We start from the raw sequence: 26113 nt of genomic DNA on the forward strand, positions 1-26113 counted from the left end.
CTGCGAGATGTGGATGGTCGTCAGGCGTGACTTCGACTGCCTGGCGCGCCACTCGGATGGCCTCTTCGAGGTCCTCCATCTCTCCTATCCGCTTGTATCGATATCCAAGCATGACTCCAAGGCTGTTCAGCCTTGATGCGTAGAACTCTCCTTCTTCTTGCGACTTTGCAACAGCATACCTCCCCTTATCAATGGCCTCTTCGAGATCCTGCATTCGCCCCCAGCGATGGAAGACCTTAGTCTTTAAGACAGAATAGCGCATATATAGTTCTGCTTCATGGTTATTATCTTCGCTGGCTACCACCCTTAAGATAGCCTCGAAGTTTTCAAGCAGAAGCGTGTCGAAGTCAACCTTGCCGTCCATAGCTGTTGGATATAGTATGTGAAGGTATGTGAGACAGGCTCGAAAAACTAGAGAAGCTTAAGAAGCTAATTAGGGTTGCCTTTAAAATGTCCTTAGCTAGAAGAGCGTGGCAACGGAACTGCCTTATTTATTAGTCGCGCGGCGCATTTTGAATTTCTCTTTGGACGTTCAGATTAGTAGGTTGTTACGCAAGGTAGCTGATGAATGGTGGCTTGACAAAGCCCCGTGGCCACGTCACCGCTCGCAAAAAGCAGTACACCCAACGCAGTAAGGGACTATATATGCATCGATCCAGTATTGAGTCTTTCATTCCACCTTTATTATTTAGTCAGCGGATGTCTATTTTATAATGCCGAGAAGCATTCTCCTTTCGCAATTTTTCCTCCCCTTGTCGGCTGTAAGCCTTGGACGTTTTGTTATTAGCCTTGACGATCCTCATCAGGATTTCCACAATCCCACGAGCAACGCTAGCCCCAACTTCACTGAGAAACTCCAAACACAGTACAACAGCATAAACCATTCAGCTAAACACCAAAATGTAGCATCACAGCTTACTACATTCCTGTCCTCCTCATTCTCGAAGCGTCTCAAAGCGTCAATTAGGATTACAGCCGATCAAGCCAAGACATACTACTTAACCAACGCTGGACAATGGTTTCGAGATGCCATCAAAGCTCAAGATACCCGCGATTGGATCGACAGAACCATTGATGAAGGAGAAGAGATATATGTTGTTGTAGCTTATCACACGTTGGTAAACGCTCGAATTATAGAACAACTAGGAGGGCAAACCTCTGCCGGCGGGAACTTAGCGATACCAGTATCGGCAGCGCTGACAGCATCCGGCGTAGTTGTACCGTTCAACGTCGGGGACCCTGAGCTCAGTGGCTTTTGCGGCCGTATAGAAGACGAACAAAAACAGTTCATGGCGCCAGGCGAGCAGATATATGCAGTGCAGTATCGCAAGGTCCGTTGGAGTTGGTTTGCGAGAAACAAAGTTGATAAGATGACACTTTCAAAGAAGGCATGGTGGGAAAGATACGACCTGCCGAGGAAGCTCCTTGGTGAGTCGGACGACTCCATTGAGGTAGAGCTAGAGGACGAGATTAAATTGGAAGGAGACTATGATGAGTGCACCATAGAACCTGGGGAGGTATTTGTCTCAGAGGTGTAGCCGGCATTAGTACACCTACACCTCCTAAACGTTCACGACATATCTCAGATATCCCTCTCAACTAACTCAGCTACACACAACTAGGAGATAAGCATTTAGATGAGGTGCCCCACGTTGTAAGTAGGGTTCAGCTTGGTAGAATTCAGCTTGGTAGAATTCAGCATGTAGTTAGTTGTCTGTAGTTATCTAACAATACAGTGTGTGTCGGTATTGTTATGTTGTTCTACTATGATCTTAGTTAAGATAGCGCTCCCAAATTTAACGGTATTTAGCATTGCACAAAGCTGATGTGACGGTTTAGGAAAGCCATAAATACGCTAACCAGCCGCTGCTCTAAGCACAGAGTGTGCATTTAAGGGCTTGCCTTAGTAAAGGAATAATGGATTTTTGTTTAGCACCTACAGCTATGTAGTTATATCTAGTCTAAGGTTGAATGGCCAAGAGAGACGAGATTGTTAAAGTACTTCATTAGTTTGTGGCATGCACTCCTGATTAGACCCACCGGGTGTGTGTTCAGTCTGTTGCTGATTGTGCTTTTCTACCGTCAGCAGGAGAGGGTGGCCGGCCCTCTCCAGATATACCCTTGTGAGGTGGCGTTTCTGGGGGGGTTCTTAGGGGGCTTCGTTGGTTGACTGGTGGGGTGGCCAGGTTGAATCGTAAGCTGCGGAGCTGAAGTTAGCCCGCGCTTGCGAAGACTCCACCCAGCCCAAGCTCAACAGCTACTTCAATTAAAGAAAATATGTTACACTATCAAAGAAGACTCTCTGCAAGCTAGCATAATGGTAACAATGCAAGTATAATTTCTAAAAGATGTTTCAGATGTCTACAAGTAGCAATATTACGCAGGATATACAGGAATATAATGAATATTACCGGGTTTATAAGCTTTAGGTTTCGTTAAGTCAAAGTACCTATAGTTTTTCTTGGCACCGTGGGCTTCCTCCCATGGAGGGAGGGATGTTCGTAATTCCATCAACACGTTGTGCGAAGGCTGACGAATCGGTACAAGTAGCATGCTAACATTACTTCTCAGTACGTCGCTGGAACTAATACCTTAGTACCCCAGCATTACTAACAAGGTCTAAGTGGCCATGGTCATTCTGCACCGACTCAGCTAGTAGCTTTGCTGACTCCTCTGACCTACAATCAGCCCCAAGAGTAGCGATCTTGAAGCTACGTTTAGCGAGCCTTTCGCATCCCTAGCGTGTTTAATACAGACGAGATATATCCCGGACAGTGAGGATTAACCCGCTTGCACCAGCTTGTGCGAACGCCTTCCCTGACTCTGCTCCGGTGCCTCGAATAGCTCCGGTAAGGCAAATAACAAACGAAGTGGTTAATGGCTGCTTTGACAGCTCTAGTTCTGGAGGAGTGGCTTGATGAAGCGTCGATACGAAGTTGAGCCTGTCCAAGTTGGTGGACCAGCCATGGCTCTACATTGTCCCATTTGGTTACTTACAATTCTCTTTATATATTAATTGTTGGAGCCAGGCAGATCAATTAAGTGCCTGGCCTCCCGAATTGTGAGCTCTTCACATCTACATTTAGCTAGTGGATAAACCGACTAACATTAGACTCAGTCAAGTGTTGACCGCCGAACACGACTTTCTGACTTATTTTCCATCTCAAAGTGGTATCCCAGGCGGAAAAGAGCTAACTATAGTTTTCCTTGGTGGGGAATGTGAATAAGTGGATAGAATCTAGCAAGGGAGTGGAAGAAATGACTTTGATACCCCCGAAAGGGTTAATAATTCCTATCGTCTGGAGATTTACCATAGAGTAACTAACCTTATTTTATTAAAGAGGGAATGAGCGCCGTGGAGGGTCTACTCAAATTCCTCCCATTCTCTGCACTGATTCTACCATGCCACCTAGCACATCGCCGCAGCCATGATTTCAACGCCCAATCAATCCGAATAGCAATCAATAAAATCATCGTCGATCCCCTCACAAACATATACTTTCCTGTCTGAGCATACAGAGCTGACGAAGTGAGAGATTACGGAAGCATATCCGTGGGTACGGTGTGGCTGTACTATTCCAAGGGAATGCCTAGGCAAAAGATAGACGATGAAGCACCATTGAATAATTTCGAATAAGTCCTCGAGGTTCTCCCAGTCGCGGGTTAGTGCTTACTTTTATTGGAGAGAGCCGCTGAGAAGGATTTGATAGTTGGTTTTACAGGGTGCAGCCAGGGAGAGGATAACGAGAAAGGCGTAGATCTTTCGAAGTTTGGTCTTGAAATTTACCGGTCATAGATATCAAAGTCTTGTCGAGTTCCGAGCGAGAGTATATGGTAGATGCTATTTTAACCTTATTAGACGACGCGATGTTTTTGGTATTGAGGAGGGGAATAAGCGATATACTATTGATAACACCTTCGGAATTCCTGTGAATGTAGCTTGTCGGAGGGTCTGGGGCTGACAAAGAGTGATTTTTGATGCCGAACTTTAAGAGTCGACACACATGTGCATGCAAGCGCTAATCTGTATCCGGCTATGTCCTCTAGCGTCGTTGCTCCCCCAGGTTCATTGAAGTTGTCGAATTAGTACTTGATCTGTAATACATTCACCATTTCCATATAGCCTCTCGAGACTACGATTGGTTTATCTATCCTGTCTCCGACCCATCAACCACAATTAGGTCTGCTTCGGGAAATATAAACGATCTCCAAATTGGCTGACGAACACTGATTGGCTCGGGGTATGAAACATTCCACGTCACATAATCATCTTAACCTCACCCCAACCTCTCCCTAGAGAAGACTATAAAGCCCGTTACTCGCTAACTACGGCAGACTGTTAGCTAGTAAAGGGAAAAAACTAATCGCTAATTTAAAAATTCTTTACTCTGCACATAATTATAGCCTTTAGCTACTTACAACTTTATAATTATTTTATACACGTTTATACATGTTAATTTTATAATGCCTAGTAAGCGTCTTCTAAATAGTTACATTGTACAAGTGCTTACTAATATAGTGGCAATGTAAGAGGACGTTCTAAGATTAACCTTAAACTATACTAACTCTATCTACTTAGGCTTTTCTATAAAGGTGTTACATATATGTAGATAGCTACTTACCTTTTTAAAAAGTTTTAAGTCTATATTACTTTTTATATAATTAAGCAGCAGTTCTAAATATAAAATGTAAAGCAACACCTTTTTACTAAGGTTAAAGATAGAGTTAAGAATTAGATCTAGATGCTGTTTTTTAAAGTTAGGCTTAAAAATTTAGATATGCTTTATGTACTGCATAATAAAAGCTTCTAAATTAAAAAATATATACTTATATAACTTTAATTTAAGCTTAGATTATATAAAAAAGTGTAAAGTGTTAAATAAAGCTAGTAAGCAGATAAGCTTATACAACAACTTATTAGTTAAAAGCTAAAAAAAAGTGTTATTAATAAGTATAAGTAAAAGTATCTTTATACACACTTTTATTAACATAGCTATATTATTGCACAGGACTAGTTATTTTGCATCTATTATATAATAAACTATAAGGCAGTAGAGCGCTGTAAGCGTGACCTGCAGCAACACTATAAAAAGTATATTGTTCCTAGCCTAAACTTTATCTAGTCTATTAATAGCTATAGTAAGCTAAAACTGTACAGCATAGAGATCTATGCATGTATTAACACGTACTTATAATACATTGTATAGATTTATGTTAGAATCTCTGCCTACACTGCTATTAGCTGCTTTTGCTAGTTTTTTAAAACACTTAAAGAAATAAAGCAGTAACTACATTTTATATAATCTAATTAAAGAACAAAGATAGTTATACTAGTAGATGCTTATTACTAGCTTTAAAGGTTTATAAAGCCTAAGCTTTTATTTAATTAGTGCTACTTTTACAGCATAAGTACATTAAATTAGTAAATTAAAGCTTAGTAGTAGCAACTTTTAAAAAGCTTTTTCTTTTATTAGTAAGTTAGTATTTTATATAATACTTATTACTTTATCTTACTTTAAGTAGGATTACTTTTACTACTTTTAAACTTAAGGCTTTTTTTTAAAAGATAGCTTAGCTAATTAGCTTACTATTTATACTATATATATTTTTATACTTTATAAGAAACTATATAGCTTTGTATAACTATAAAACACATATTTAATTTAAAGGCAGAAGAACTGTCTAAACAGTGTAGTTAAAAAGCCTTTTATGCTTTATTACTATTCTAGAGCCTATGTCTAGAACTAGGCTCTTTTATTTAATACTAATTAGCTTTATATAATTAAGAAAAGGGTTAATAGTTAGAATATAGATGCCTACCTCCTATAGAATACACTTTAGTAGTGCAATAGGGTACTAGATTTGCTTAGATTTAACAGCGTAGCTGCAGCTTACTCTAACTTTTAGAATTATACAACACTATATCTAGATATTTATCTTTAGCTTTAAGTAAAAGTATAATACTATATCTAAAACAGTCTTTAGCCTGTACTATCTCTGCTTAAGTTACTTATTAAAGCGTAAAATTAGTAAGTAAAGTTTTATATAATATGCTTAATATAAAAGTATCTAATTTAACTAGAGTAATTAAAACATAGTTTAAAATGTTAATTTTAAAACTAACTTTAGTAAAAAAATGCCTATTAATTCTAATCTAGCTTAGTAGATTTATGTAGATGTAGTAACTAAGCCTTTATTTTTTTTATAGTATATTTAAATTTTTTATAGTTTTTTTTTTAGTTCTTTTTTTAGTTTTTTTTCTTGTATAACATATAATCTATTATTACTATAAGTGCCTAAGATAAGTTTTATCTTACTATAAAATAGTTTTATAGTAAGTAGTCTACTAAATATAAGTTTTGTTTAGACTATAGTGTTTAAATTTAACCTTTTATACCTACATAAATTATATAAGATAAAGAAGAGATAATCTATCTAGAGAATACACCTAAAAGTGTAAAAAAAGGAATGTTTATCTCTTCTATATAAGCTGCTTTATGTACACTAGTAGAATTAGCATGTTAGTAGTTAATCTAGTGTACATCTTTACTTTTTATTTAAGGCTATATAATAGCTAAGCTCTCTATTCTTGTAATTCTCTACTTTATATAATATAAGGTAATTAATAAGTGTAAGTAAATTAATAGTATTAAATAGCTATGTATAATACCCTCTTATATATTAGCTAATATCTAATACATAGTAGATTAGACCTAGATATAGCTTTAGAACGCGCCTCTTATAAGCTATACTAAGTTTGTTAAGAATAGCCTTTTTAAAAAGCTTATATAATTTAATTTTTTAATTACTAAAGGCTATTTTAAACTATATCTTATTATAGATGTTAGTAAAGATTATGTTACATATTTTTTAAAAAGTGCTAAGGATTATTATATAATTAAGAACTTACTAAAAAGTAGATACTTTAAAAAGAGTAACTAAAGCATAACTTTATACCTAGTATATAAGGCAACTATAGTAGCTTAGAATAAGATCTTTTTGTATAAACTCCTTACTAAGTAGACTAAGGTTAAGAAGGAGAAGAAGCTAGTAAAAAAAAAAAAAGTTAAGTAAAAATTAAGCTTTATTAAAAATAAAAAAAATAAAAAAATGCTTTTATATAATTATAAGTAGGCACTATCTTAGCTATTTAATATTAATTCTTAAGTGCCTTATTAGCTTTGTAGTATTAAAAAGTAGTATGTTTTATATAATAATTTAATTTATTTTTTTTATTTACTAGCTTAGTTTAGTTTTACTGTTTAACAGCTACTTATCCTAGTTACTGCGCAGAGGTATAGGCCTTAACTAAGTGCTACAGACATCTCTATATAGCTAAGTGCTATAGACAACCTTTATAGCTAGGGCGCTTTACTGCTTTTAAAAAAAATATTATATATACTTTAAGCTAAAACTATTACATTATTAGCTAAAGCTTTAGTAAGTTTATTTTTAATAAAAATAAGCTACTACTATAAACTATTACTAGCACTATTAATTCTTAAGTTATAGCCTAAACATAGAGGTTTACTAGCTAGCTTATTATTACTCTTTTCTTTTATAAAGCAGTAACTAGCATAGTTACGCTATTTATAATTACTACATGCTCTGCTAAAGTGCCCCTTAGCGCAGCAGCACTCTAGGAACAGTTGTGGGCCTGAGACAGCGCTATAGCATGCGCTGCACAGGTTGTCTACTACCCTTCTGCAAGATTATATAAGAATAGCGTTAATATATAAAGGCCTATGTAAAGCTATTTAATAAGGGGATATACTGCTATATATAAACTCTACATCCTGCCCTAGAAGGGCTAGCAATGCACAGGCCTGTGGACTATAAGCTAGTAGGGCTAGCTGCTACTGTCCTACATGTAGGACAGAATTAACATTAGCGCTAGCTTAGTTAGCAGCAGTAACAGCAGCATTATAAAGAATAAAAGCTCTATTTTAAGTGTTAGCTTTATATAACAAGAGTAATTAGAATACTGTAGGCTTAATGCCTACATTATTATTATTATTGTTGTTGTTACTGCTGCTGCTGCTGTTGCTGTTACTGCTGTTGTTGCTATTATTGCTATTGTTATTGCTGCTACTGCTGTAGTAGTAGTGGATGTGGAAGAGTGGTGGTGGCGGTAAGTATCTACAATTATTGTACAACGCTGTAGTAAAGGCAGTTGCTATAAAGGGCAGTTGCAATACAGTTACGTAAAACAACCCTTTACTCCTTAGATCTTTAAAAAACATTGTATAAATGCGTTATAGTATGTTTTGCCTAGTAAAATACTATAGTGTTTTATACCTAAAATGCTCCTAAGTGATTGGCGATTAGTTTTTTCCCTTCACCAGCTAACAGTCCGCCGTAGCTAACTATCTTCGAATCTCCTTTCTACTTCATGAAGAGTCAAGACTTGAGGAAGCTCCCTATATCGAATCACGCAACATGATTGGTCAATTCACTGTTGGGACAGCGCAACTCCTGTTCAGACACCATGCCATTTGTGATCCCTTATCCTCGATACTAACCCCAGCTGCTTATCATCTTTGCAAATTTCTTTACCCTATTTCCCAACTTAAATTCTCTTTCTGTTCTCTTTCGAGTTTCCCAGCCTTGTTACGCTTAAGGACGGCCCAACTGGAGCGGAAAAGCCCCGTGCCTGCTCACCAATCCTGCCGGTTATTCCGTCTTCGCTCCTCGCTCCCACGACCCCACATAGACGGATTAGCGAGTTATTTGATGCCGAGACCGAGTTGCCGCTACCGCTATCGCTAACGTTTAAAAGTTGAAATAATTGTCTGGATGGAGCTCTTGCTACAGAATCCTTCCACCACTATATGTTGCTAGCCGCCGATTATGGAAAAGAGAATAAGCTTAGAAAACGACGATGTGAAAGAAAAGGAAGATATACTAGGACAGGAGGCGGACCTCGTGCAGGCGCAACAGCCGTGGAATGTGAAAGATGAGGAGAATGGAATGGTGGCGAATGGAGATAGTGATGGTGATAAGGGCAACGAGGAGAGAGGAAGTGAATTGCCGTTTTCAAGGGGGAGATGTATCGCCCTCGTTTCGACAGTTGCCGGGGCTGCGTTCTTGAATGTAAAACTTCAGATTCAGGATGCTGACGGTATTCGCTAATAGTATGCAGACGCTTGGTGTTCAAGCAACCGTCATTATCCTACCAACGATCGGAAGAGCACTAGATATCCCAGATTCTCGGCAGCAATGGATTGTTTCTGCGTATTCACTTACCTTTGGGTGCTTCCTCGTACGCCCACCTTCCGTCAGCTTGCCATTCTAGACTAACTTTAGTAAAGCTACTTTGGGGAAGATTAGCAGATGTCTACGGCAAGCGATTAATTTTCATATGGGGGTCTATCTGGGTCACCGTAACATCTCTTGTTGTACCCTTCGTTTCGAATGAAATCGGTTTCGATGTCTTCCGAGGTCTCCAGGGGTTAGGTGCGGCTGCGATGGTACCGACCGCTATCGGAATTCTCGGAGTTACGTTCCCTCCCGGGAAAGCGAAGAATTATGCTTTCTCGTGCTATGGTGAGATCTTCTCTTTCCGCTCTCTTCTTCAACATACATACTAATGATGTATAGGAGCTGGAGCACCTCTAGGAGGCATCTTTGGCAACATCTTCGTATGGCTCTCTAGTGTTTTGCTGATCCGCACTAACACGATATAGGGCGGTGTCCTCGGTGAATATCTTGACTGGAAATGGGTCTTCTGGATATTCGCCATCCTAGCCTTCATCGTCACCATTGCAGGCTACTTTGTAATTCCTCTTCCATCCCTCCAACAAGAGCCCATCAGCATCCGTAAATCCGTAGACTGGGTCGGCGGCACCCTGATCACTGTCGGCCTACTCATCCTTCTCTTCGCTCTTTCTGAAGGCAACGTAGTCGGATGGAGTATATCATGGATACCTATTCTTATCGCGGTCTCGATGTTCATAATCGCGGTTTTTGTGGTATGGGAGTGGTATTTGGAGAACAAAACGGAGAGACGACCGTTGATGAAGATCTCCATCTTCAAGAATGTGAGGTTCTCAGCTGCAAATATTATCATGCTACTTTTCTTTGCTTCGTTTAATAACTTTCTTATATTCGCTACCTATTGGTGACTTCCCCTCTTTCCTCCATATCCCCTTCCACATACCCAACACCTCAGGAAAAGTAACAAAGCTCAGGTTCCAAGACTACCTCGCCCTCTCTGTAATCCAAACCACGATCCGCTTCATTCCAACTGGTGTAAGCGGCGTCATCGTGGCCTTCATAACCGCGCAGCTCCTCTCGCGAGTACGGGGCGACTTCCTTCTTACCTTTGGCACAGCCTCCGTGTCCATTTCTTCCCTGCTCTTCGCAATCCCCATCCCCGCATCGACTACGTACTGGGCTTACGGCTTTCCAGCTATGGTTCTTAGTGTCTGTGGCGCCGACACCTTGTATCCTGCTCTTACGCTCTTCACGGCAAAGAGCTTGCCACCGGAGGATCAGGCGTTGGGTGGAGCGTTGATTAATGCAGTGGGGCAAGTTGGAAGGGCGATTGGGCTTGCGATTGCGACGGCAGTGCAGACGGCCGTGATTGCGAGGGAGAAGGGACTAAGTGTTGAGGCTATTGGTAGCACTGGTCAAGGATTGAGGCCTATGGATGAGGCATTAAAAGCTGGATTGAGAAGTGCGTCTTGGTTTAACTTGAGCATCGGTGTGGCGGCCTTGGTGGTGGTGCTGGTTTTTTTCAGAGGCGCGGGGAAGATTGGGGGAAAGCATTAGGTCCTCGGTCCGCATCCCCAGCCGGTATTCATTGGGGTCTGAAAGCTGAGGGAATAACTAAATCTTCTATACCCTTTCCGTAAATAGATGGGCCACTAGAAAGTAGAAGCCCCGACCCCATATCCATCACCTATCCATAACTCACTACATCCAGATCTTATTAGAACAGTATTTCACTATCCATAATCCTAGTGTTGTCGGCTTGCGCTTTCTTAATGATACTTGCTTGATATAAGTCTCTTGTCAGACTAAAACGCATTCCATCTCACCCTTTTGCGGTAATGAAGTTGGCAGTCATAGGAAATTCCACTTGATGTGTGTGACCGTAGAGTTGAACAACGCCCACTGACACGAATTCCTGTTAGCTGCCTATCCGGGCTCTATCGCGCTGAAATCCGCCGACATTTTAAGCAATATATATAAAGAAAAGAATAAGAGTATAGGGAAAGACCTCTTAGGCAAAATAACATCCGGAGCCTAAGAAAAGCCCGAATTACTCTCTATCCCTAAAGTTAAACGGCGGCACCAGCAGCTCAAAATCCGTGTTCCGATACACCGTAGCGCCCGAACTGCCGACATACATCAGCAAACTGTTCAAACATTTTGCCCGTCCGGCACGAGCATGGTCCTGATTAGCTAGCTCATAAAGACCTCTTTGTTAGAAACGTCTTCTTCGACGCCTGTGGATGAATTTCCGTTCCAACCACATTGGAGGAAGTGTATGAGGTCAGTGACTAGGCACCCCCAATTCTATTTGGCGGTATATCAAGCCTAGAAGCGGTCACGGGTTAGGAGGATTTATTGCTGGGAAGTGAGAATCGGGAAGGGAATGACTAGGTGGAGTTCTAAGGGTGGTTCTCGGTGACTAAGGTGGAGGCGAGGTTGAAGGGTGTGGCATTTATAGAAAGGAATGCTGCTCCTTTGCTGAGGGAGATGAGGGCGTCCGCTACCGTGTCGGGAGAGGTCGGTTGGTTCAGTGTTGTGATGGATTTTAGATAGGTTGTCGTGAAGTTTATGGAGGCGTCGCGCGTGGCCCTCGCTGCTGCCACCCACCTGATGGGATCCCATGCCAAAAGCCCTGGGGTGTCGAGTATAGGGCTAAAGGGCATGCTATGCTTCAGCGGAACAAGGTCGTGCGAAAGGTTGTTTCCGTACATGCCCTCGACTTGAGCTAGGCCACCGGCGCCGACTCCGGTACCTCACTCTAGAGAACTCTAGTTAATAGTCTTCCTCAGTTTTGGCACGAAGGGAACCGCAATGGCGATTTTCTGTCCGACTGCGCCCGCGGAGAGGACCCATAGCAACAAGAGATTCGATGAAGGTGTCGTTGGGGTCGGAGTACAGGCGGTAGACTTCGTATATGTGGCCGGCATTGTTCGCGAAATAAGCTCTGAGATCTAACTTGGAACTTCTGACCACGGTGTTAGTAAGGGCTATGCTTTAGAAGTTCCTGCTCCAATCTAAGACGCAGCTACAGTCTCATTTCCAGTGTATTTGATGTAGAGCACGGATTGAGCCAGTCGGAATTCTCGCTGCTAAACTCACTGTATTGGGGAATTTGACTTCTAAGAAGATTTTCTGAAAAATATCACCTGCAGCTATGTGACCGTCCCTCACGCGGAGAACTCGGCTGAACTGAAACCCTCAGTCTCCGTACTGACTACAGTGAAAGGGGCGAAAGGCTTGGCACTAAATGCAAAGTTAGCTCTTGTGATATTAGAATTTGCCACACTGAATCCAGGGGGAAGAAGGGATTAGCATTGATTAATGACATTTTAAATATAGCCGAGGATACAGTTACCTGGTTGCTACGTAGGAAAGCGGGGGTAGTTGCAAACACGAACCTGAAGAACGTCACGATGTCCGGAGGGTGTAGAAGGTAAGCAGTAAGTTCGAGCAGGAAAGGCGCAGGCAGCTTCCGCAGGCACCTAAACAAGCAGGAAATCCACGGCCTCTGCTCTCACAGGCTATTCGCTACCAAAATGACGTTATTTACGGTAGAGAGTGGTTCGGAATGACAAGATCATGCCAGGTGGTGGCATCTCTTCTGTAACAAAACCCCTCTCACCCTATTTTCAAACGGCGTCAATGCACCTTACTGATCGTATCATTAGAGGATCTTTAGCGTGGGTGCAGATATTCCCCCATTGTTACTTTGCCCTAACTTCGGTCTGTTTGTGAGTTCGAGGATTTTCTACGATTGGAGATAGCTCGCTGTGTACTAATCAGAGAAGGGAATCTTTTTGTGCGGCTCCGCTGCCTCAAAACCGTAAAACTACTCATGAAGATCATAGAGGGTGGTTGAAAGAAATTTATAAGTTAGTAGACCTGTGCTAAAGTGGAAAATCTGCGCGTTATTGTTGTACCTAAGCTCGAATATTTAAGAAAAGAACCTGAAACGCATCTCTTGTATTGAATAATGAAGTCTGCGCGTCACTAGACTTCTGAAAAGTAATGGCCAGGTATTCCTATGTGCAAAACGACGTCAACGGTATCATGGCGGCCTTTTCTACGCGCAATTGCTGTTCGCAGGGGGTTACAGATATCCTAATTATGATGGGTCATCACGGGGAGAGAGCTAAGACCTCACCTCCGAAATCCCTATTACTGGTACACAAACGCAACGATATAGGCTCAGCGAAACCGAAGTTATTACAAACATCGTTGAATTTTGATATTGTTAAAGATGGGGAAATTTTTGAAGGTAGAAGTCTCGTGGTGGTTTGACGCACCCTAAATCCAGGTGCGAGCCCCACAGAGCCTTTCCAGCGGGTACCATGCGCTCCTCCCAATAGTTTATTGTGCCTTCTTCACCTTGTTCCTGCCCCGGCCCACGCCCATGCCATATGTGTAGACCAACGCACCACCGAGATACGCCGCGAAAAGACAAGTGGGAAGAGCGAGCACAGAGCTGATGAGGACATTTGTTCCGCTCGGCTCGAATCCCACTACCGTCCTGCGAGTCCACCAGTTGTATGCAGAACCGAACACGCCGACGTCGTTTAACATAGCGTGCAGGACCCCTATTTGCGCCTTGCGAGAACCGAAACCATTGCGCTTGATTAACGGCATCAGTTCGATCGCTCCACTCAGAACTGCGGGCACCGCGGTAATGAGGGTGAGCAGAGTTGTATAGTAGGAAAGCTGCGGGATCATGGAGGGAGAGAGTTGCACATCCAGCGTCTTGGAGGCTGAGGCGACAAGACCTGCAGTGGTAGGATGGGTTGAGGCCAAGTACAACACATCAAGAGCTCCGGTCAGGGTGATAAAGGTGATGGGGAAATGGACAGTCGCGGGATGCTTAGGATGACTAGATGATGTTAGCTTGAGAAAGAGGTTTATGGGGCGGAGTTATCGAACTTGGCCATGGTGCCAGAAAAGCCGGTGTCTAGGAAGCCAACTAAGTAGATACGTAAGATGTGAAGTCGCCAGGGGACTTCAGAAATCAATTAGGGAGGATTAGGGCTAATGTCATCATTCATGGTGGCTGCGGAGAGCCGAGTCCAACCTAAGGTCGCACAGAATGATCGAATTGGGGCCAATGTAAAGGTAAGAATTGTGGTGTGTGTCTAACAGTCCGGAAGCATCAGTTTCGGGAACAGGACACATATTGAGAAGAAAAGATCGTGCAGAACAAAGGATTGTGGTGAGAAACTCGCCTCATGTGGCCGAGCAAGTTATACCAAAGCGGTTAGCCATTCCAGCCACACCAGCGCCGCCGTCTCAGCCTTCGTAACCCCAAATATCGTGGCTGCCATTCGCTTCTCCACACTCTCACCATCTTCTTTCGCGACATGTATTCTTACCCGGATTGCTATGGATCATGCAAAGGGCTCCCCTGTGCAGGTGGACTGGCAGGCTGATTCCTACTGGCGCACTCGTCGTCTGTCTCCTGCCCAGATCCAGGTCCACGACATACGCCTGGAAGGATTGAGGACCGATGTTGGGCCTATGCTGGAGATGAAGGAAATTTACTCGTCCACACTACTTCCTGAGTTAGAAGGGCGAGACAAACTAATCAACAGTCTCCCTTTAGAAGAAGCTACGAAGAACAAGAATGAGCAAAGTCACCTGCGATCGCTAGCTACTGAATATGGCTGGATGAACTGCCTTCGCAGTAGAGGGGTCCAGGAGTCTATTTACGATCCTCCCGAGTATCGAAAAAGCAGATGGATGTAGGTTTTGGATTTTGAATCGCGTTCTTGGGCTGACAAATTGTTAGACACATCTCGAGCAAGTACTCTGACTATCTATCAGGGGTGAGGAAGATCCATACAGACTCTTCGGAGAAAATTAACTAATTCTTCTGTAGTGTCTACTGGCGCTTTCAGACTGGAGTAAGAATCCTTCCGACATTGTGGCAGCCCTCCATCAGCTGGATCATTGCGTCTATCAAAATGAACGATTCTCGAAGCATGGTAGATATTTCGCGCCCTTTTTTCAAGAGCTTCTCAAAAAAGAACATGGTGGCTCACAAGATGATGGAGAAGAAGGACCTATGCTACTCAGCGTACCGTTTATGGATTGGACGGTTGAGGGCCAGACGCCTCCATTACGATTCCAAGTAGATCCTCGCGAAGGTTACCAATCTAGTAAGACGTCGTCGCATCTTCTGAGGTCCATCTTGCAGCATTTCTATCGCTTGGAAGATACCACAGATCGTGAGCCTTTGCAAGCAAGTCCTGCCTTGACATCAAACTCGAGATGTCGTTAACATAGCACAGGTGTTCACCAAACATAGGCCCTGGCTGACTGACCGGTCGTTGGATCTGAAAGTCCGACGTTGGTACGGTCACTACCCAACAGGCTTGAACGTTGACGAGCTTTGGATTCTCGTTGTTGACTCTCGCCATGTTGTCACCTTCTCGAGCAATCAGTCTTGGAAATCTCGTTGGCCCCCCCTACAACTGTCTGCTCGGATCATGGAAATCTCGTTTCGTGGACTTCGTAACGCTTTTCTCAATTCTTCTACGGAGCAGGATTATACGTCAGCGACTCATATTATTACTGCGCTAAGTGGTGCCTTGGGAATGCTGCACCGAAGCTTCTGGACTGATATCACACTTTGTCTCTCGGACCGATATGCAAGCTATCTGGGTCACCTGCAGTACAGGCTTCACAGAAGCCCTAGCACAAAACTTGTCATGGATCTGTTGCAAGTTCAAGAAGAGCTCAATATCATTATTCAGATCATGGACCAGCAAATTGAGCTGGTGACGAATCTCCAAGATACTTTAAAACACGGGAGGAATCGTGGACAATCTCACAGCTCTACACGCACCTTCCAGCACCGTCCAACCGGATCCATCCCGCATGCAGATCGGGCAACTTACAGACAACTCTCATTTTCGCGTCTGTCGGACCCAACAGCCCAACTCCTAGAGAACCTTCAGAGGGAATACGTCGACCTTTGTGACCTCCGAGAGAACAGCAACTCGTTGATTAATCGCACAATCCAATTGGTAAATATCCGCCTGGAGGATCACGGGAAGGCGATATTGGTCTTTACCATTGTCACTATCATTTTCCTCCCATTGTCATTTGTATCCAGCTTCTTTGGCAGTAAGTGTTCTATCTGTCCTTCCTTGCTACCATTTTGGGTGACACCTGGCAGTGAATTTCTCCGATATCCGGAACATGGAAGCAACACAGCGTTTGTTCTGGATTATATCTGGGGCCCTTACAGTTGGTACTGTTGGTTTCGCTATATTCCTCGCATTTTATGGTGGCGCAATCGTCGATTGGTTTGTTTCTTGGAGAGAGAACCGGCACCGTCGCACTAAAGCACCCCCCCCAACTCTTCGCCTTATTGAGAAGCGCCAATCCGGATTTAGGAATTTCGAAGTTTTAGATACGATACAACGACGACAGACAGGAGTGTTCTAAAAACCTCCACATTGCTAAACTCTATTTTTAATTTCCATTTTCGTATTCACTTCGAGCGCATTGATAAAATTTCTGCGCTTTCTTCTTCAAGATCATCATTTGCGTCTTCAGTTCATATAGCGACGGTTCTCACAACTTAGTCTTCTGTCGGAAATCGATGTCAGTCATTTACGCCACTCTCCACCTGTTTCTAGTGACAGCTAACAGAACTCAGTAAATTGTAATTTTACACGTTTTAGTAGCTGAGAGTACAAGCTGCCTTTGTCGGGTTGCATGATCTATTAGTTTCATGTCTTCGGCAAGCTGTCCTATCGGATTAATATTCCATCTTTTCATGCAGGTATTCCCTCTTCCTTTATTTACTTTGACCCTGGATCATCGAAATACGCGCAAAGCGGGTTTCGGTAATCTACAATCTGTCAGCAGCCCGTCTCGCAGAATTAAACACCCGAAACTCACAGTCACCTTCTGGACTCTGCCAAATATCCGAGTTCTTTATGTAACAGAAATCAGTCGTCTCACTCCACCAGGTACCGTTGTTCTCAACCAAGCATTGCAACCAGATCTCTTTATTGAAGGGATACCGTTTCTCAACTTTGCAGGACTCCTTCGGGCAGCTTCGACACTTCGCATTATCCTCGCCGACAGTAACGTTGATGAGATAATTCGCGCTCTGGCCTATTGGTGCGGGCAACGGATGTCGTTTATCTATTTGTGACGTTCCATTCTCGTTAAAGTGTCTCTCGATCTCGAGGAAAGGAATCGGGCCGCAGTTGTCAAGATAAGTAATATCCGGCTTGGAGTAAAGACCAATCTCCGCAACATAGCAATTGTTTGTCGTCTTCATCCAGTATCTAATCCAACTGTCAGCAGATAATATCTCAAGTAACGCTTTGGAAATCATCTCACGGGTCGTCAATCACCATCTGGCCTTCCTTCGTCCAGCATGTCAAGGTAACGTCCGTTTCTTCCGGCAAGTATGCGGCAACATCGCAATCGATTTCCGGACATATTCGGCATTCGGTCTTGTACTGGAGTGTTGCGTCTTCCGTTGTTATATGTTCTACCTCTGAGTGCGCACCACAATATTTCAAGTCCTTGGTGTCTATACAGTCTCATCAGATTCTTCCTTCACGAGCGACAAACCGAATGGCTTACAATCTCCCTCATATTCCTGAACATCCCATTGCGTCACATAGCATCCGGCTTCACTCCTCAACCAGAGGCTATAGATATGTGCGTCAGCCTCCTGCCAACCTCAACTGATATTTCCAAGTTAACTTACTTATCACCCATGATCTTGGTCCCTCTTGTCCAACAGGTGGTATTGAAAGCATCCCCTCCTCCATATGCAAGCTTATTCGTACAAAGCGAGTGCGGGCATGCTTTGCATTCCGTGGAGTAATCCGCCGAGGTGGTGATGTAAGGCTTCACAGCAGCATCAACCGTCATCAAGAGCATGGTGAGGGGTAAGAAACCCAACAGGGGCGACCGATAACAGCGGGGTCCCATATTCTCCAGACGGTCCTATAGGACGGTGCAATCCGGTGGATCAGGGGACTGGGAAGGGAGTGAGACTCGCAGTCAAGAGATAGAGATAGGAGGAAAGATACGCAGGATGTGTTTTACAGCGACTTGGAAATCCGGGGGACCCCACAATCGCAACGCAGAACTAGATTCCACAAGGCCGATTCAGAATTTTTCGCGCGGTGGAACAGGAACGATCGTCGGCCTAATGGAATGGCAGCAGGGTCCTGCCAGCCAAATATAACAGAAGGATTATTGTGCCCTGCCCGGGACGGACAATATGTGCCATCACTCCACATGGTACTCCTGCGCCGCTCGACACGCTATGCAGTATAATCTCTATATCCTCACTCACTGCGGCCGTATTACACCACTGGTGGAACCTAAATGGTAAAAAGACGAACGAAAAACACTAAACCGCGAATCTCCCACCGGTGCTAGACCCTTCTCAAAGCGAAAAGTCCGCTTCTCAATACTATGCCCTACAGTGTAACAGGTAAAGCATCCGCCCGGAGCCCAGACCCTCCGGTGTGCAAGCCGCTGCTAAGCTTTTTCACTTCCAGCTGAAGCGCCTGGTATAATGTGCACCAATCCCACGAATCCCGCCATACAGCTTTGATCTATCCTACAGTAGCTGCTCCGTGTTTTCGAGCGCTTGGGGTTGTGGACAGCCGGGGTGTGGCATCCTTGGTGATTTTCCGGACCGCACCAATTTAAAGTGGATTTCCGTTTTGGGAGTTTCAGGCTAAGTGCAAGACAACCATGTTTGGAACCGAATGAAGTGGAATTTTGCTCAGATGGAAAGGATTGTCTAGACTCTTGCGGTAACCTATTAAAGTCCTATTGCAGGTACGCAATTTTGTCCGGTGGAGACAGGATGCGGCTGCTGACTTGGAACCCTCTAGCCAGGCAGTCGCGCCCGATGCTAGTACTTGGTACTTGGGATCAGGCTTAAGTATTTCAATACGTTTGTGTGTTTTCTTCGGACGTCCTATGCATCACAAGCCAAACTGCATCCACGTGTAATAACGTCCAGGAGCCTCAAAAGTTCGATGTATTTCTTCCCACCTCGGACGGCCATGAATTGAAACCCAGAAATCGAAAGATGCTATCATACCCGGAAACTCATCTCATTTGGTTTATTGGAGATGAAATAATAATACGATCTGTCATACCATCTTGCGACTTCAAGTCTGACCGCTGCAATGATACCGTGTTGCTCACGAGTGATGCCGCCCGAGATCTGACTTCTACGACCCGAATGCGAGGCGTCAGAATCCTTTCAAGGGAGATACCACGTGGCAATCCGGATCCGCACACATGCCGTACCAGCACCCAACTAGAAAAGAGGGATCCCCTTTATGGTACTCGCACAAGCACCTATGCAAACAGCTGAGGCACGGAACCGGCCTTATACAACGTAAATAAATCTCAGATTCAAATCTCCTATCTAATCTTGTTATTCACAAGTTCGATGTTCAACAACCTTTGTATTCACATTCCCAATCAGCCATCTTATATACATACTCTCCAGCTGTTCTCGCCATAAGCCCCCCACTCCTTACTGGGCTTTTTATTACTTCTCATTCTGCTGTTATGCCATAAAGACCTTCGGCGCACTAGCATACGCCTTCCAAGTGTCAAACTTGCTACTCTTCGCCTTCGACAAATCCATCTGATAAGCACCTTCGTTCGTATGCTTATTAATCGTCGCACTAGGGCTTGTTTTCGCGCTCGGGGCAGCGGCGTTCTATTTTGAGTGGCATCAGCACTTGCCTATAAACCCCATACCAGAGTGGGGAAATAGAAGGGTAGTCATACTATTGCCCATCCAAGCGTAGGGTTGTTGTCGGCAACCGCGAAAGTCGTCTTATCAGTCTGGATGCATTTTCCGCAAAGGAACGTGTACGTCCAGTGCGTCGAGTTGGTATAAGTTCCATTGGGAATGACGGCCTGGGTGAAGGTGCCTGTCGCGACCGCTGGGGAGCCGTATTGTCTGTCACACGGGCAAGCCTGTTAGCAGTTGACTTATATTTTTTTCATATACGGTGAGTGTCTCATATGGATGCTTGTTCCATAGCCATGTCATCCGGTCTCATCTTCAACCTTTCGAGCGTTCCCCTTACCCGCCACCCAGCTCCTAAAATTACCAGAAGAAATATTGGGGAAACATACGCTGTCTTCCTGAACGAACTAACAATATTCTGGCCATTCGGCCACGCAACAATCAACAGCTTACTCAACATAGCTCCTCCCAGACTGACGCCCGACCATCCCGTGCCCTTGCCTCCGATCGTAGCAATAAGGTCGGTGCTTGATCCATCGGCCGGCAGCGCGAGGCCGAAGAAGTAGCCGGTTTTGGCGTCCATGAAGTAGTTGAATGTGATGCCAGACTTCGCATCTGTGTAGGGTGAGGGCACTACGCTTTGGGCCAGTGCGGCAGGCGCGAGGAGGGCAGGGAGGAAGGCGGAGAACTTCATCTTGACTGCTGGGGAGGCTGGTGGTGGGAGAGAGGTGGGATTTTGAGGGACAAAACAGAGAGAGCTGACGATTGGAGAGGGAATAAGACAGTCACACACGCACAGAGAGAAACAGACACAAATAAGATCGTCACGTTTCAGAGATTCTCTTCTCCCTGGTATCCACCTCCTCCCCCAATCTCCCCTCGCTTTATACCTCTCCCAAACCCCAGGCAAAATCATCATTCCCCTTCCGCTCATTCGCTGAGCCACCAAAGCTCTCGCCCTCTCCGCTTACACTTCCTTCCCTCCAACTCCCAAATTCCAAATTATAAACCCAGGTATCCAAGGCAGTTGCAACAGCATGTGCAGATAGATGGATATGAGGCTTCATATGCGGCGTGCACATATCGTCAATCTGCCCAGATAAAAGATCTGAAATGCATAGCTTCGGATTGGTGGGGTGTCAGCGGGTTCATATCAGCAACTGGCCCGGAGCCTTGCACGGTGCATGGGGGTTTCATTGTGGGGTAAGAGATTGCGGCGTGTTGGAGATTGGATTGGGGATGAGATGGGGAGAGTAGAGCGACGATGGAAGGTGGACCCGTGAGACGTAGAACGATATAATAATGGATCGGCAATTGATACAGGGACGACGCACAAGCGCACGCACACTCGCTTCGAGGATTCCTTCCTCTCGAGGTGGTACTTCATTGTGTGGGCGTTATGCGAGCTTCGCTCGCCGGAAGCTCCTGTGGGGGGTGTTTCAAACAAATCTACAGCAACGGCCTTTAGCCGATTCATCTCATAAACCACTATTCATCAGCCAATCAAACCGCTTTCGATTATTCGACTCACCCTTGCCGGCCGATTAAGCTATATCGCGCCGAGCCTGATGCGTGAAGCTTAAAGTGATGCGAGTATGCAACGGACGCTTGGCGCGTGAAGGTCCGGACCGCGATCCGCGACCTGTGCGGTTGTTGTTTAGCGGATCTATGGAAGAGATTGTGAGTGAAGGTGGTGCTAGTGTTGGGAGAATTGAGAGGAAGGAAAGCATGTTAAGGCGAAGTGAGGCTGTTATTGATATCGATGGAGACTATTAAATACCTGGATATGGGAGAATGATAAAGGGAAAATCCATGGTAAAGGGAAATTGTGGGGAATCAGTTGTGTCCAACTATGACTATGTATACAATACCAAAGTAATGGATTGAAATGAGTAAAAGGAGGATCTAAAAAGTTCCGGCCGCTCTTCTCGGTTAAGCAAAACAGTGTCCCAGTACGTCACCAATTACACTAAAGCTTACAACGCCATTAGTTGATTCCAATTCCACTAGCTAATATATTAGGCTTGCAAAAGCCAAAGGAAGAGGAACACTACGGGGAGGAGACACCCTTGACTGAGACTTTTCTCAGATCAAGCCGACAAATGGTTCAGTAGACGCGGCTGGCGCAGAGGTAAGCGAGACGTGATCCTTCGATGGCCTCCTTGAAGCGAACCCATCTACGCGGTGAGAGGTTTTCTGGCAGCGGCTGCACTTTTCGTGATGATGATCCACGTGCTTAAGGTTGGTGGTTTGCTTTCGCAGACTAGAGGGAGATCTCTCTAATTCGTGGCGTTGGGAGTAAGTAGTGTTGGGGGAGGCTTCGGCGTGTTCACCATCAGTAGTGGCATGTCTTGACATTGGCTGACCGAGCTTCTTCGTGGATGGAGGCTGCGGTGCAAGATTAGTCTGTTGGGCTCCCCTGTGCTCGTGTCGCCGTTGATAATCTACTGAGGGCGAGGAACCCGAGTTTCGGAGAATGTTGGGGGGCTTTTGAGGGGAAATAGGTGGATGGACAGAAGATCGCGGTACAGGATATGGTGGGGGTGAAAGAGAAGGAGAACCACAAGAGAATGCATAACTCTGGCGAGAGACGGAGTGAAAGTCGACGCTCGGAACGGCTTGCTGAAGCTGTGGTTTTGGAGAAAATGCAGGCTGGTCGAGAACGATTAGGTCTCCTTGAGTGCAGCCTGCTGTTTTTGGTTCAGTAGCGCATGTAGCCTTATTCTCACTGTCGTTTATAGCGGTATTGTGCTGAAGGTCAGCGGTCTCGTTCCAGAGAGTTACATGCCGCGCATCGTGAGTTTCTCGCTTGGGAATTTGACTCCAGGTATTGTGATCCTCTGAGTAGGTTGATAACTCGCGGCTCTTTTCATTCTCGTTCATATGGTGCTGGTGCCATGTACCACCGGTTCGAATTGCAGCCTTCTCCTTCCACCACTTGGGTACAGAGCTAATACCAATTGAGCGCAAAACATTCAAAGAAGGCATCTCATGCTTGTATCGACAGCCTTTCGCTGTATACCCACACTCGCCACGCCTAAGCCAATAGGTGCAGTATACCTTCTTTGGCGGGTCTTGTTTGATGCCTGATGGAGGAAGAAGTTGTTGCCTGTAGTCAAAGCGCTGTACTTCTGTCTGAAAAGTGCCGACAATGCCGTCAGTGGGTAACTGTAGATTTATATTGGAAGTGCATTCTTTCACTTTGGGATGCATTGACTTACCACCGGGCGTTTTTCCAAACCAGAAGTAGCCAATCCAAGTTTAGTCGAAGAACATGTAGCATGACGATGATCTGGAGACTCTGCCTGAGACCATTTGAGAGACCTGGGTCTCGGAGGAGGTTGGAAGTTAGAGTTACGGTTAGGCATTCTTCCTAGTTTCATAGCATAACCCTCGCCTCTAGCTTTGGCATTAGAGGGTACAAATATAGGGGAGCGAGGTGATTGACATATTGCTTGGATGCTGACCTGAGGGGTTGAGGTCTTCGTACCAGAGGCCAAGGGTCTAGGTGAAAGGGGTTGTTCGGATGTTTGGACCGCAAGCTGGGAGGGATATGCCATGGTTTCCCGTATGAACTTCCACTTCTCCACCGCAACTTGCCAATGACTCAGCGTGCATTGAACTCCTTCAAGCTGAAAAGGAAGTTGATCGGCCGGCACTAGCGGTACCATGGATCTGTCGGACCGGACGATGAAATAGCGAAGTTCTTCAGCGAGTGGAGTGGAGCTAGAAGTCGAAGGGGCGAAGGCCACTGAGGCCTTACCATCATCAGAAGCCATGTGTCAGTAGTGACTATAGCGCAAAGGAGGAGAGATCTCCTTCCGCTAGCCCTACTATATTCGCTCGATAGGAAGTGACCGTTGAGAGGAGAAGTTCCAACTCGAACCGGAGGAAGCTCCTTTATATTTGAGCCAGAATAGAAAGGAGTCTTGACAGAGCAAGCGATGTCAAGCATTCTGTGGAAACCAAGCGCGAAAGTATCTGGGGACAATTTGGCGGGTTGGACATGGGCAAACACTACGCGTAAGTGTTCCCGTGCTACAAGTTTGGCTCACGTTTGCTACCACCAATCATCGCAGAACGAGTGTCCCGAGCCAATCGCGCACCATGTCTCCCAGACAAGCTGCACCGTGAGTGATTTGACGAGGCAGGAAGGCAGCGTGGAGCATGCCGCTAGAAAATCCCAGGGCATTTGAGGAAACACAAACTACTTGTAGTAGCAGTGGAAGATGCTGAAATGGCACCTAAGATGTGCTTGATGTAGAAAAGTGACTACTGCTTGATAGGCCCAGTGAACGACGAGAGGGCAAAACAATTTCCCAAGGAAACTTTCGAAGCTTCATAGTTCCGTAAAACAAAGAACGACGTGAAGCCTGATGCGGGGGTCTGAGTAGTAAGTGCTAGGCGTATCGACTACTGGCAGAGGAATCCGCCATCAATGGGAAGTGGCACACCGGTAACCCAGCGAGCATCGTCGCTCGCCAGGAACACAGCAACACGAGCGACATCGTCCGGGTCGCCCATTCCCCCAAGCACATGGGCGTCGTTAATCTTCCGCAGCGTCTCCGGCTCATTTTGGATGTTTTGTGTCATTGCAGTTTTGAGAACTATGAGACATGTAGTTAGGTAGCGAGCAGTAACGCAGCTAAGACAGGACTAGGGCCACGTGTCCAATGGAGTAGTAGAAATTGACGACTAGGACTTACAGCCAGGGCAGAGAGCGTTGCAATGTATTCTTTCTTTTCCATAGTCTAGCGCAGGGCTTCCAACGGGCCGTACTACGGTCCGTACAAAGTGAACCGTAACGGTCACGTGTTCAGTACGAACGTACCGAGTTCGTGAGCCGTACCGTACGATTAATGATGCCCTAGGTACGGTACGTAGTACGGATGTCTCAAAAATGCCTATTACAGACCATTTTCTATTCCAGAGTTATCTATCCACGCCTCTTGCCGCCTTACAGGCCTCATCTAGTCCTATCTGCTCTTGTTACTAGGGAGAACTAGTTATTTTATAGTTAATTAGACCTTAATCTTGCGTCTCTAGAGACCCATAGTCTTAGCTGTTTCAACTAGAGTACGGCGTACTTTAATCAAATCATACTACTCGTACAGATCACGTGAGCCGTAACAGTTACGATACGTACACCTACCTCTCCTCCCCCCTGTCGTACGAACGTACACAAAATCTCACCCGTACAGGCCTCAAAATCGCCCAATCGTACAGTACTACGCCTCGTTGGAAGCCCTGGTCTAGCGCGACCTGGCGCGTTAACATAACAGCTGCACCCTTGGAAGCCGCATAGGAAGCTGTGTGCACAGTCATTGCCTAGACTCGCTCGGGTGTTGAGCCGTGGGCGACAGCGGGTCACATACGCGTTCCGAAGTAGCCCACAAAGCCTTGAATGCTAGCAGTGTTTATGATCCATCCCCTATCGCCGATGCAGTCCGGCAAAAGCTCTTGCTTTAACATCTCCCGAATCGCGTATTTGCACCCCAAGAACATAGCCTTCGTATTAATTGCCATTGTCTTGTCATAATCCGCCTCATCGGTCTCGTGAATACGCATTGGGCGCAGATGGGTGCTCTCGATGGAAATCCCAGCATTGTTGACAATGATATCCAGCCTACCGAACTCCTTCACGCAAGAGAGCACTGCGCCTTCCACCTCCTCAGCCCTCGTAAGGTCCGCTTTAATGAAGACGTGCTTCCCACCATGCGTGTGCGTTAAGAGTTCGTGAGTTGGGGTACCAGTTACAATGCGGTTGTACAGGTGATCGGCTTTGCCGGTATCGGGATTAGTAGCGTTGCGGAGATGTGGGTACAGGTCAACGCAGCAGACATTTGCGCCTTCGTAGGCGTATGCCTTTACGATTGCTCGTCCAAGGCCCGAGGAAGAGCCTGTGACGAGAGCGGTCTTGCCGGACAGTCGGCCGGGCCGAGTAGACGAGGCACATCTGCTGGAGGAGCGTGGGAGGATAGAGAGTCTTGAGATAGACATGTTAGACACCATGGCTAACACTATTACAGGAATTAGGGCAGCAGCAGTGGCGGGGAAGCCGTCGCCGTTGCGCTTGGACCAAATCTGGGGTAGATTTGCAGGCTTCGGGACGATCCTCAGCCCCAATTCTCCGCTTGTGGC

The 26113-nt window shown here is 45.2% G+C and overlaps 10 protein-coding genes across 10 annotated transcripts; 4 read left to right on the plus strand and 6 right to left on the minus strand.

The window, feature by feature from the left end:
* The first annotated feature begins 539 nt into the window (after positions 1 to 539).
* Positions 540 to 1744, plus strand: BDR25DRAFT_85624 (uncharacterized protein). Its single transcript, XM_033699155.1, has one exon. The coding sequence runs from the start codon at positions 714 to 716 to the stop codon at positions 1536 to 1538; it is 825 nt and encodes a 274-aa protein (XP_033542473.1). The 5' UTR covers positions 540 to 713; the 3' UTR covers positions 1539 to 1744.
* A 227-nt stretch (positions 1745 to 1971) lies between these two features.
* BDR25DRAFT_360566 (uncharacterized protein) lies at positions 1972 to 4247 on the plus strand (the record flags this gene model as incomplete). The annotated part of the gene is made up of 20 exons (XM_033696272.1): positions 1972 to 2009; positions 2056 to 2128; positions 2154 to 2194; positions 2233 to 2320; positions 2358 to 2414; positions 2490 to 2540; positions 2572 to 2595; positions 2696 to 2742; positions 2780 to 2909; positions 2937 to 3061; positions 3119 to 3200; positions 3229 to 3297; positions 3362 to 3505; positions 3535 to 3562; positions 3639 to 3662; positions 3711 to 3789; positions 3816 to 3929; positions 3994 to 4064; positions 4124 to 4155; positions 4182 to 4247. The coding sequence occupies 20 exons, from the start codon at positions 1972 to 1974 to the stop codon at positions 4245 to 4247; spliced, it is 1383 nt and encodes a 460-aa protein (XP_033542474.1).
* A 4723-nt stretch (positions 4248 to 8970) lies between these two features.
* BDR25DRAFT_239365 (MFS general substrate transporter) lies at positions 8971 to 10773 on the plus strand (the record flags this gene model as incomplete). The annotated part of the gene is made up of 6 exons (XM_033685674.1): positions 8971 to 9093; positions 9143 to 9262; positions 9312 to 9546; positions 9601 to 9641; positions 9687 to 10120; positions 10191 to 10773. The coding sequence occupies 6 exons, from the start codon at positions 8971 to 8973 to the stop codon at positions 10771 to 10773; spliced, it is 1536 nt and encodes a 511-aa protein (XP_033542475.1).
* Positions 10774 to 11618: 845 nt separating this feature from the next.
* BDR25DRAFT_239443 (uncharacterized protein) lies at positions 11619 to 11945 on the minus strand (the record flags this gene model as incomplete). The annotated part of the gene is made up of 1 exon (XM_033685680.1): positions 11619 to 11945. A coding segment is annotated over one exon (327 nt), but the record flags the coding sequence as incomplete, so codon positions are not given.
* Positions 11946 to 13464: 1519 nt separating this feature from the next.
* Positions 13465 to 14176, minus strand: BDR25DRAFT_270343 (uncharacterized protein). The gene is made up of 2 exons (XM_033687204.1): positions 14134 to 14176; positions 13465 to 14083 (listed from the first exon to the last, which is right to left on the minus strand). The coding sequence occupies exons 1-2, from the start codon at positions 14139 to 14141 to the stop codon at positions 13570 to 13572; spliced, it is 522 nt and encodes a 173-aa protein (XP_033542477.1). The 5' UTR covers positions 14142 to 14176; the 3' UTR covers positions 13465 to 13569.
* A 383-nt stretch (positions 14177 to 14559) lies between these two features.
* On the plus strand, positions 14560 to 16773 carry BDR25DRAFT_306712 (uncharacterized protein). The gene is made up of 5 exons (XM_033690689.1): positions 14560 to 14948; positions 14996 to 15032; positions 15086 to 15448; positions 15498 to 16335; positions 16388 to 16773. Exons 1-5 carry the CDS (start codon positions 14590 to 14592, stop codon positions 16657 to 16659), a joined length of 1869 nt encoding a protein of 622 aa, XP_033542478.1. The 5' UTR covers positions 14560 to 14589; the 3' UTR covers positions 16660 to 16773.
* A 245-nt stretch (positions 16774 to 17018) lies between these two features.
* Positions 17019 to 18120, minus strand: BDR25DRAFT_328644 (uncharacterized protein; the record flags this gene model as incomplete). The annotated part of the gene is made up of 5 exons (XM_033692400.1): positions 17019 to 17068; positions 17119 to 17513; positions 17569 to 17764; positions 17818 to 17885; positions 17945 to 18120. 5 exons carry the CDS (start codon positions 18118 to 18120, stop codon positions 17019 to 17021), a joined length of 885 nt encoding a protein of 294 aa, XP_033542479.1.
* Positions 18121 to 19780: 1660 nt separating this feature from the next.
* BDR25DRAFT_318480 (CBD9-like protein) lies at positions 19781 to 20666 on the minus strand (the record flags this gene model as incomplete). The annotated part of the gene is made up of 3 exons (XM_033691745.1): positions 19781 to 19936; positions 20008 to 20182; positions 20362 to 20666. 3 exons carry the CDS (start codon positions 20664 to 20666, stop codon positions 19781 to 19783), a joined length of 636 nt encoding a protein of 211 aa, XP_033542480.1.
* A 1391-nt stretch (positions 20667 to 22057) lies between these two features.
* Positions 22058 to 23751, minus strand: BDR25DRAFT_318481 (uncharacterized protein; the record flags this gene model as incomplete). Its single annotated transcript, XM_033691746.1, has 2 exons — positions 22058 to 23140; positions 23194 to 23751. The coding sequence occupies 2 exons, from the start codon at positions 23749 to 23751 to the stop codon at positions 22058 to 22060; spliced, it is 1641 nt and encodes a 546-aa protein (XP_033542481.1).
* A 634-nt stretch (positions 23752 to 24385) lies between these two features.
* On the minus strand, positions 24386 to 25972 carry BDR25DRAFT_328646 (NAD(P)-binding protein; the record flags this gene model as incomplete). Its single annotated transcript, XM_033692401.1, has 4 exons — positions 24386 to 24579; positions 24679 to 24734; positions 25197 to 25281; positions 25348 to 25972. The coding sequence occupies 4 exons, from the start codon at positions 25970 to 25972 to the stop codon at positions 24386 to 24388; spliced, it is 960 nt and encodes a 319-aa protein (XP_033542482.1).
* Between the last annotated feature and the right edge of the window lie 141 nt (positions 25973 to 26113).

The sequence above is a fragment of the Lindgomyces ingoldianus genome (assembly GCF_010093535.1).
Source record: "Lindgomyces ingoldianus strain ATCC 200398 unplaced genomic scaffold BDR25scaffold_38, whole genome shotgun sequence".
Taxonomy (NCBI): domain Eukaryota; kingdom Fungi; phylum Ascomycota; class Dothideomycetes; order Pleosporales; family Lindgomycetaceae; genus Lindgomyces; species Lindgomyces ingoldianus.